This window comes from Channa argus, chromosome 21 (assembly GCF_033026475.1).
Source record: "Channa argus isolate prfri chromosome 21, Channa argus male v1.0, whole genome shotgun sequence".
Taxonomy (NCBI): domain Eukaryota; kingdom Metazoa; phylum Chordata; class Actinopteri; order Anabantiformes; family Channidae; genus Channa; species Channa argus.
The window spans coordinates 6,447,729-6,458,259 of record NC_090217.1 but is presented as its reverse complement, the minus strand read 5'-3'; the positions used below and the strand labels follow the sequence as shown (position 1 = coordinate 6,458,259).

The window sequence follows — 10,531 nt, the reverse complement described above, 5'->3', positions numbered from 1 at the left end:
TCACGGAGGTTTACGTGTGCTTATTTTAAACCAAAATATTTAATTTTACCACTGGCATGGTAGGAAAAGAGCACCTAATGCCGCTATTCAGCACAGTAGGAGGTAACTAAGCTGTTATGTAACCCCTTACACAAGAGCAGTTTTATAGTGAACTGATGTTAAGAAGGGATAGCATATAAACCACTGACCAGTATTATTACACCGGGGGCAAAGAAAACAGACCATATCCTACAGGAAAATATTCAGAGCATTATGACTTCATCAAAGAAATCAACCACACTCACAAAAATGCACGATTAAGTCATAGTCTCAGGTGCTAACGCTAAACACAACCTTTATACAGTATAGGCTTACAAAATTCAAATATTTGTGTAGGCTATTTGCTTTTTTAACGTTATAACTAAAGTTATGAGAACGTTACGATCCTTAATTGAATAATCTGTAATATCACGTCTGTTTTGAGATAAATGTCGTTTTTTTGACCAATACTCATCACGTGTATTTTTGAAGTGTTACACCCCTTTGGATTTATTTTGAAAGCCTTAAGTTCAAGACACGTTTGACAATAAAACTAATATTTCTAGCCTTTTTTCCTGACAATTTTATTGTTGTGGTAAATCGGTTCTTGTCATCTCTCCCGAAATATGTCTGTAGAAATCCCTTTGACATCATATGTTGAGAGAGGATGTTCTCATCGTTTCCATTTATTGACCCTCCCCCACCTCAAACCGCATCCACCCGCGCATGCGTGTTTGCTCAGGACCGCAACCGCTGGGGTTCGGGAAGCCTGGTTGTTTGAAATGAACTTGAGGGAGAACGGAGGTTAAAGTTGGGCCGATCGAGCCGCCCTCAAGGAAATGTTCGTAAACGGTCGTGGAAGATGCTGCGATTGATCGATTACTGTCGGTGTTTCTCGGACAGGATAGCAATAATCCATGACCGTTGTCTCCATCGCGTTTATGTTCTGAAGATTATCAGGCCTTTTGTATGATAAGATCATGATGCACGGTTTCTGGGCATTCTTTATTGTGGAAAAGCAATTGCTGAAAAAAAAGTGTCATTTTTGGGAAATGGTTGGGTTTTGATGACATCATGCAACTAGTATTTGTGGGCGGGCTCTGAGCTGTGAGGGGAGAGGGGCGCAGCCGGAGAACAGCAACGACTAGGCGCCATTAGGTAACAATGTAACCGTGTGTGGGTAATTATATAAAGCGGCCTCCGGGGGGTAAAGTTAGCCGGGTCAAAGCCACATGGTATCTTTTGCGCCCGAAATGGAAATATGATATCTTCGACGAGAAGATTAAAAAGTGATTTTCACTGAAAGAAAATCGGGTTGTTGACTAGAAACAAGATGGCGTCGAGTCTTTCTTCCCTGTTAACGCACGGATCGAGCACTCCTGGGCGGCGGCGGCGTCGTGCGCGCTCTCGACCTCGCCTCAGCGTTGTTATTTCCTGTTTTCGTATCCTGAGAGCGTTTTATTGAATTTATAAGCACAGCGTCAAACTGCCTGCACATGATTTGACATTTGTTTGTGGTCGTTATTTGAGCTGCACTGGACGACAAACCACATTTTGCCACGGAAATGTGACACAAATCCTCGAAAGAGGTGCAATTTCCAATTTGATTCGATGATCTTCCTGTAACACACCACGGTTACATACAAATGTTATTATATGCTGCCACATTAAATAGGAGAAATATCCACGCACAACACAAAAACAGCAAACCAGGCGGATTTCATCCCTTACCAGCTTCATTTAGCTTTTGACCCCATCTAGTGGGCTAAATTCATAAAGCATAAACGATGTTACTGACATTGTCCGTATGTCCAATATGTTTTCCATTTTTCACTTGAGCAGGTTCCTGTTTGCAGGTTAGAACTTTTAACATTAACTGAGCTATTTACACCCAAATTGGAACTCATGAACCCGTTTCTGTTTTCAATCACCGAGTGCTCCTATTTTGTTTATTTCCATCTATGGTACACAATAGTATAGAGAAACTGCAATTTAGTCCACTGTAAATCTGTGCACATATGAAAGTAAAGCTTCTTGGATCTGGACATTTTAGTCTGTTTTATTTTAATAAATGTTTATGCCTCTTAAAAATCATAAAGTCATAATCATGAAGTTTTTATGTTTAGTTTAGTCCAGACACTTTAGTGCGGCCAATGTGGTATTTAGATAAAAAAAATACTAACATATACAATAACATGAAATATTGTGTGTTAATATTAGAAGTATTCATGTGGAATGGCACATTTTACATTCATTTATATATATATTTTTTTCTTTTCTTCACTTCTAATGTAACACTGCTTGCACATCACTATATAGTTTGGGTACTTTATTAGTACAAAAAAAGTTATGCAAATCGCTATTTAATGAATCCTTTGTCCCAAATCCCCCTCTGGTATAGTGTAATCCTTTCTTTTCCCTTTGGCTCTGTTTGAATGGCAAAGGGTAAATTTGCAAGTTCTTGTTGTCATATTTGTCACGTTGTTTAGAAAGGAGTTGTTGCAGAGTTTACTCATGAAGCGTTTTCTTTTTGCTGAAAACTAAAATATACCGCAACAACCACGTTTAAATCAAAAAATTTGCACGAACAGACTCCAAAGAAAATCTATGTTTGGTTGTGCAATTTTGTCCTACAGGGAAAGTCCTGTCAACACGAGTACAGCACCGGCGCTGCTTCAGATGAACGCGTTGTTCATCCAGCCAATCGGTACAGAGGAACAATAGACGTCGTTCTCCACTGGCCAGTCACAGCCTATGTTCTTTGGACGTTCCTTTTTGACAAGGGGAAGAAGGTGACTCCTCGACGCCACAGAGCTGCGGTTTGGCTAAATCTCAATCCATATTCCAAAAAAGACGGTTGTTTAATAGATAAGCAAGTATGTCTTCTTTTGGAAGGGCGTTGGGAGTCCTTCGGACAGGGTCTCAACTGCTTAGACGCAACCCACAAAGCTTCATGACCAGAAAGTAAGTAACCCCGTTAGCATTGTGGCTCCTATGTTAGCAGTAGCAACGTCTAACCAATTATTTGTTAATTAAATACACGTTCTTTAATTTTCGGGCACTGCATCATCAATTCGTGTTATTAATGTCGACTCAGTGTTGATAAAATGTTTAAAATGGCTTTTAATGTTCTAGGGCTAGCGGAGGTCCGCACATTGAGCCCCAGTACAGGCAATACCCTCAGCTAACCACTAAACAGAAATTTGAGTCGGAGTTCATCAGTGGCGTCATGTGGTTTTGGATCCTTTGGCACTGCTGGCACGACCCTGATGCAGTCCTGGTAAGTGCACCTGTATTCAATTTCTCAAAATTGCCTTTCACGGGAGGAAAATTGTTCTCATTTAAAATAAGTTCCTGAAAAATAACTTAACATCACAGTGCAGGTTAATTACTTTTTGGATATGTTTGGTAGTTCTGCATACATTTAGCTTTGCGGATGAATTGTTTAGTCAAATTAGTCGCGTTATATACGTATTTGTATGCAAAAGGTGGTACACTTATGGGTGCCATCAACTAGCGTATTTTATTGATTTTATTTTGGAAGTAAATACAAGCTAAGAAGCGTATAAACATGATATTTTTCTTAAATAACATGTTTCATTTAGTTTAAAAAATATAATTAGAACAAATGAAACATACCACTGGTCAGGAACCCTATTTGGTAGTTTTGCTTTAATTCTTCTTCTTAGCCGTCTAATTGTCTTTCTGCCGTTGATTTTGGAAGTTTCACTTAATGAATTGTTCCGATTTATATCCCAATTGTTACATCTTAGTATATAACAGTAAAATTCCATTTGATTTTATCTCCACATCAGCTGTGTAGTAATTGGTGTCAGGAAATAAGTAATTATAAAAACAGTGAAAAATTGGTTACTGGCAGTGTAGACAATAATATGTGGGTGACTGTAGTTGTATACAGGTGCTGGTCAAATAATTAGAATATCTTCACAAAGTTGATGTATATCACTATTTCCATTCAAGAAGTGAAACTTGTATAATGTATACACATTAATTAATAATTAATTCCACGCAGACTGATATATTTCAAGTGTTTATTTCTTTAATTTTGATGATTATAACGGAAAACTGATGAAAACCCCAAATTCAGTATCTCAGAAAATTAGAATATTACTTAAGAACAATACAAAGAAAGGATTTTTAGAAATCTTGGCCAACTGAAAAGTATGAACATGAAAACTTTGAGCATGTACAGCACTCATTACTTAGTTGGGCTCCTTTTGCCTGAAGTACTGCAGCAATGCGGCACGGAGTCGATCAGTCTGTGGCACTGCTCAGGTGTTAGGAGACCCCAGGTTGCTCTGATAGCGGCCTTCAGCTCTTCCTCTTCACAATGCCCCATAGATTTTGTATGGGGTTTAGGTCAGGCGAGTTTTCTGGCCAATCAAAAACAGGGATAGCATGGTCTTTAAACCAGGCACTGGTAGATTTGGCACTGTGTGCAGGTATTAAGTCACGTTGGACAATGAAATCTGCATCTCCATAAAGTTGGTCAGCAGCAGGAAGCACAAAGTGCTGTAAAACGTCCTGGTGTACAGCCGCATTGACCTTGGACCTCAGAAAACAAAGAGGAGCAACACCAGCAGATGACACTGCACCCAAACCATCACTGACTGTGGAAACTTTACACGGGACCTCAAGCAACGTGGATTCTGTGCCTCTCCTCTCTTCCCCCAGACTCTGGGACCCTGATTTCCAAAGGAAATGCTAAATTTACTTTCATCAGGGAACATAACTTTGAGCACTCAGCAGCAGTCCAGTCCGTTTTGTCTTAGGCCCAGGCGAGACGCTTCTGACGCTGTCTGTTGTTCAAGAGCAGCTTGTCACAAGGACTGCGAAAGCTGAAACCCATGTCCTGCGTACGTCTGTGCGTAGTGGTTCTTGAAGCACTGACTCCAGCTGCAGTCCACTCTGTGAATCTGCCCCACATTTTTGAATGAGTTTCGTTTCACAAGTCTCTCCGGGGTGCAGTTGTCCCTATTGCTTGTACACGTTTTTTTCCCAACCACATCTTTTCCTTCCCTTTGCCTCTATTAATGTGCTTGGATACAGAGCTCTGTGAACAGCCAGACTTTTTGTACTGGCCTTTTGTGTCTTTTGGACAACTGTCAAATCAGCAGTCTTCCCCATGATTGTGTAGCCTACAGAACTAGACTGAGGGACCATTTAATGGCCATTGCAGGTGTTTTGAGTTAATTAGCTGATTAGAGTGAGGAAAAATCCTCTTTGTGTTGGTCTTAAGTAATATTCTAATTTTCTGAGAAACTGAATTTGGGGTTTTCATTGGTTGTCAGTTATAATCATCAAAATGAAAAGACATAAACACTTGAAATATATCAGTCTGTGTGAATGTAAACATACAAGTCTTACTTCTTGAATGGAATTAGTGAAATACATCAACTTTGTGAAGATTTTCTAATTATTTGACCAGCACCTGTGTGTGGGTCAGGTGAGCACCTTGCATGGCAGCCACTACCATCAGTGTGTGTGTGTGTGTGTGTGTGTGTGTGTGTGTGTGTGTGTGAATAAGAAGCAACATTGTAAACCGATTTGGATAAGTGGCCACTTATGTGCCGATAGTATTGCACTTACTGTGTGAAGTAATAGTGTCAAGTAGCAGTTCTGTTATTAATTAAAGTAGATTAAAGTCAGATTAAAACTTAGCACAAAACATTGGGAAAGACAAAACAATCAATGTATATTTGCAGTAAGTTATTTTAAAATTGAAATGTATTTAATTTTTTGGTGATGACAGGGTGTTCATTTAACTATATAGTTAAGATGAATCTCTCTTCCATAGGGTCACTTCCCCTGGCCTGATGCTTCCAGTTGGACAGATGAGGAGCTTGGAATCCCGCATGATGATGAGGAATGAGGTAATGCAACCACAAGGGGCCACAAGCCAGTGTCTTCTTGTGCCAGTCCCAAGTCTGGATAAACGCAGAGGGTTGTGTCAGGAAGGGCATCCGACGTAAAACGCATGCCAAATTAAACACGGGAATCACGACTTCCACACCGAATCTGACTCCCGTACGGGATCGGTCGAGGCCCGGGTTAACGGGACATGTAGGTGAAGGGAACAGACGTAATGAGAATGCGATGGGCAGGTTTGGTCCTCAGGACAGGAACGCAGAAGGACAGATGGTGGTAGACTTTGCAAATAGCACAGAAATGGCTGTAGTGAACACTTTCTTCCAGACCAGGCAGGATAATAGGTTGACGAATAAGAGCAGAGGTAGAAGCTCTCAGGTGGACGACATCTTGTGTCGACATAATCTGAAGGAGACCAGCGACCGCAAAGCAGAGGACGAAGTGTTGTAAGTTGTAATAGGAAGCATGTTGTGTGGTTTTTGGGGAGGAGCTGAGACAGGCTCTGGGTGGTCAGGAGGTGCTTCCAGATGAGTGGACGAATACAGCTAATGTGATTAGGGAGACAGGTAGGAGGGTACTCTGTGTCATCCGGAAGGGGGAAAGTGGACACGGAGACTCGGTGGTGGAACGGCGAAGTTCAGAAGTGTATACGGAGACAGAGATTTAGAAGAAGTGAGTGGGACACTGAGAGGACTGAAGAGAGTAGACAGGAGTACGGGGAGATGCAGCGTAAGGTGAAGGTAGAGGTGGTAAAGGCCAAATGCTAGGTTGGACACTAAAGAGGGAGAGGTGGATTTGTACAGGTTGGCCAGACAAAGAGCTAGAGATGGGAAGGATGCGCAGCAGGTTAGTGTGATTAAAGATGAGGATGGAAATGTATTGACAGGTGAAGGTATGGAAGTGTCTAGGAGAGGTGGCAGTAGAGTGTCTGACTAGTTTACTGTTACTGTTTAACAAGATCTTGGAGAGTGGGAGGAAGCCAGAGGACTGGAGGAGAAGTGTACTGGTGCCCATTTTTAAGAACAAGTGAGATGTGCAGAGCTGTGGCAACTACAGAGGAATAAAGCTGACGAGCCAAACAATGAAGTTGCGGGAAAGAGGAGTGGAAGCTCGGCTGAGGGCAGAGGTGAACATTTGTGAGCAGCAATATGGTTTCATGCCTAGAAAGAGTCCAACAGTATTTGCTTTGAGGATGCTGATGGAGAAGTACAGAGAAGGTCACAGGGAGTTGCATTGTGTCTTTGTAGATTTAGAGAAAGCGTATGACAGGGTGCAGAGATAGGAGCTGTGGTATTGTATGAGGACGTCTGGAGCGGCAGAGAAGTATGTTAGAGCGGTGCAGGACATGTATGAGAGCTGTAAGACCGTGGTGAGGTGCTGTAGGTGTGACAGAGGAGTTCAAGGTGGAGGTGGGTCTGCATCAAGTATCAGCTCTGAGCCCCTTCTTGTTTGCTCTGGTGATGGACAGGCTGACAGATGAGGTTAGACAGGAATCTCTGTGGACTGTGATGTTTGCAGATGACATTGTGATCTGTAGTGGGAGCAGGTGGAGGAAAAACTAGAGAGGTGGAGGTCTGCTCTGGAAAACAGAGGAATGAAGCTTAGCCACAGTAAGACAGAATACATGTGTGTGAATGAGAAAGACCCAGGTGGAACGGTGAGGTTACAGGGAGCAGAGGTGAAGAAGGTGCAGGACTTGAAGTACTTGGGGTCAAAGGTTCAGAGCAACGGAGAGTGTGGAAAAGAGGTGAAGAGGCGAGTGCAGGCAGCTTGGAACAGGTGGAGAAAAGTGTCAGGTGTGTCGTGTGATAAGAGTATCAGCAAGAATGACAGGAAAGGTGTTTGGAACGGTGGTGAGACCAGAGATGTTGTTCGGCTTAGAGACCGTGGCACCGAAGAAGAGACAGGAGGCAGAGCTGGAGGTAGCAGAGCTTAAGATGTTGAGGTTCTCTGTGGGAGTGACGAGGATGGACGGGATCGGGGATGAGGACATCAGAGAGACAACTCATGTTAGATGTTTGGAGATAAAGTCAGAGAGGCCAGATTGAGGTGGTTTGGACATGTTCAGAGGAGAAACTGTGAATATGTCGGTTGAAGGATGCTGAGGTTGGAGCTGCCAGGCAGGAGGTGTAGAGGAAGAGCAAAGAGGAGATTTCTGGATGTAGTGAGGGAGGACATGAAGTTAGTTGGTGTGAGAGAAGATGATGCAGAGGACAGAGTTAGATGGAGATGATTTGCTGTGGTGACCCCTGAAAGGGAAAAGCTGAAAAGGAATAAAGAAGATGAGGAATCAGGTGATTTGACATCTTTTTAAACTTAAATGGCTACAGCTTCAGTTGCCAGAAAATTGGTCAGCCACTTTTTGTTTGCTTAACTCAGTTTTTGGCATCACAAAGCAGCATCACAGCAGGGTATGTTATTTGTGCAGTTTTCTTTCTTGCCATTATTTCAGATATTGATGATATTTTTACAGTATTAAAGGGGATTAGAAAGCAACCGAGGGATAAAAGGTGTTTGGAGGCAGGTACAGTAGTCAGGGAACCTGTATAAGAAGTTTTTCAAATCCGTCAAGTGAAATTCAGCAACAGGCTGGTAACCAAAGATTGCATTGTAACAGCTTCCCAGGACCAGAACAAGGCCAGGGCTCGTCAGGTGGGGTGTGGGCGACCACTGAATTACATTTTTGATTTTTGATTTCAATATTTTTTGGTGCACTGGAAGAGCTGTTAAGGACAGTTGAGAAGGAATTGCAGTAAGAGATTTAAGATGTGGATATAATGTGGACTTTTTCTGAGTAGGATAGAGGCAGCAGGGGAGCAATAGAGTTTTCACAGAGTGAGGCCAAACCTGAATGAGGAACCAGCTTGGGCAGGTTTTAGAAAGGAAGTGGCATTTTAAAAGCAACTAAGAAGAAACAAGAGAAGTCCTAAAAAGTTGTGCACAGATGAAGATAAGGATGGGAAGTTGGGACAATAAACCGCCCAATGGATGGTGACGTTCCAACTTTGAAAGAGGAAGAAATAGTCAGGTGAGCAAGAGCAGCATCTGCCCCAGCGCCTCATAATGTGCTCTGTAAAACACTCCAGATGTTTTTGTGGAAGCTCATCAAGATGGAATTGAAAGGGAAAACATTATTTCTGTGTAGGGCAGCTTAGGTCTCTTCTGCCAAGCGTAGCGGCACAGAGGTTACGCTGTAGAAAGATGGATTACTATGCTTTTCAGGATGCTTCGAGTGCACGAGAATGATTCCTCACAGGGTTCTGCGAAGCAAAGATAGATTAAACAGATTGTTTTTCTTCTCTTCCACACAACCTACTGTGGAAGCTTGACCACAGCAGCCGTATAACCTACGGCAGTAGTTGTACACAGTCATCGCAGCAGGATGTACAATTTTACCCTTCGTTTTTCACAACTGGCCGTAGGAGTTGTTGTTATCTAAGTTGGTCACAGAAAGAGAGAGGCTTCAGTCACAGCAGCGCTTGCCACCCACGGATAGAGGTGGACTCTGACTCTTCAGTTGTGCGCAGTTGTTTGAGCGGCACGCTGTTTAGCGTGACGTGGAGGTGGCAGGTTTTGTTTGGTTAACATGCTGGTGTTACACACTGAGTCTGGTCAGTGGATCCAACTCAATCCCCCCTGAATTCATATTCTAAGATCAGCTGCTTTCAGTTTGTCCCTTCAGGGGTCGTCGCAGCGGAAAGAATTCCACACAAGTTTTGTACGTCGGGTGCCCTTTCCGCCGCAACCCTCCCATTGTATCCGGGGCTCCAGACCGGCACCAAGGCAGCCTTTGATGGCACCTGGTGGGGTGCGATGGGGTTCGGTGGTTAATAATAAAATCAGCAGCACCTCTCCTAGGCAACAGTGTTTATCTGCTTTGACTGGTTGGGCTGAGTGGAAAGTGTAGAGCGAAAAGAAAAGAGCAGCAAACCATTGGGCAATTTGATGGTACCAGTAGCTGCACTGTGGAAAACCCAGCTTCAAAGTCAGGTACAGTGTGAGGGAGGACGACCAAGTTAACGTTGTACAGTGGTGACAGTTTTTCATGTCCCGTTTCAGCTTTTTACACCTCGCATTATTGTGTCATCACATACAGGTGATACAGGTCTTTTAGTTAGTAGGAATGCTAGTTTTGGAATCCTCCTGATGGCTCTGTAAAATTGAGCGTGCAGCTTGCGTTGCTATGCATCCATTATTTATTACTGCCAATAGGTTTCCTCTTATCCAGATTTGTACTAAAGTTACTTAACACATTCCTGCAATAACTCCTCTTCCAGGAAGGTGAACAATGTTTAGTGGTTGGTAGAACTGTAGCTGTTGGATGCTTGTAGTGTGTGGTGCTGTGGAATTTTACAACTTTATGCAGTTAACCTATCCTCATCTGTAGGCTGGACAGAATGACACCTGCTGGATTTGTAGTATTTGTAAAACATCACAAACAGCTTAGATACGTGTACCTTATGATTTACAGTGTAATGTTTCACTGTTGCAAACATTGTTGTTTTCTTTTGTTTGTAGGCGATTCGAGCCTTTGTGGAGATCTTCTGGATACTCTTAAGTCATTGTTGTACATAGACAAATAAAATTCTTCTAAGTAATGTAATGTAGTGTGATGTCTTAACCT

General features: G+C 42.6%; 2 protein-coding genes across 2 annotated transcripts in view; both read left to right on the top strand.

Moving 5' to 3' along the window:
* The first annotated feature begins 1,112 nt into the window (after window positions 1-1,112).
* On the top strand, window positions 1,113-10,505 carry ndufb2 (NADH:ubiquinone oxidoreductase subunit B2). The gene is made up of 5 exons (XM_067491220.1): window positions 1,113-1,176; window positions 2,655-2,982; window positions 3,154-3,298; window positions 5,837-5,912; window positions 10,426-10,505. Exons 2-4 carry the CDS (start codon window positions 2,897-2,899, stop codon window positions 5,909-5,911), a joined length of 306 nt encoding a protein of 101 aa, XP_067347321.1. The 5' UTR covers window positions 1,113-1,176; window positions 2,655-2,896; the 3' UTR covers window position 5,912; window positions 10,426-10,505.
* The window catches only part of LOC137107025 (endoplasmic reticulum-Golgi intermediate compartment protein 2-like), a 33,514-nt gene continuing 28,819 nt past the window's right edge, over window positions 5,837-10,531 (top strand). Inside the window, exon 1 of the mRNA XM_067491216.1 lies at window positions 5,837-5,912. The gene's annotated coding sequence lies outside the window, so the exon portion shown is untranslated. The remainder of the gene's footprint in view (window positions 5,913-10,531) is intronic.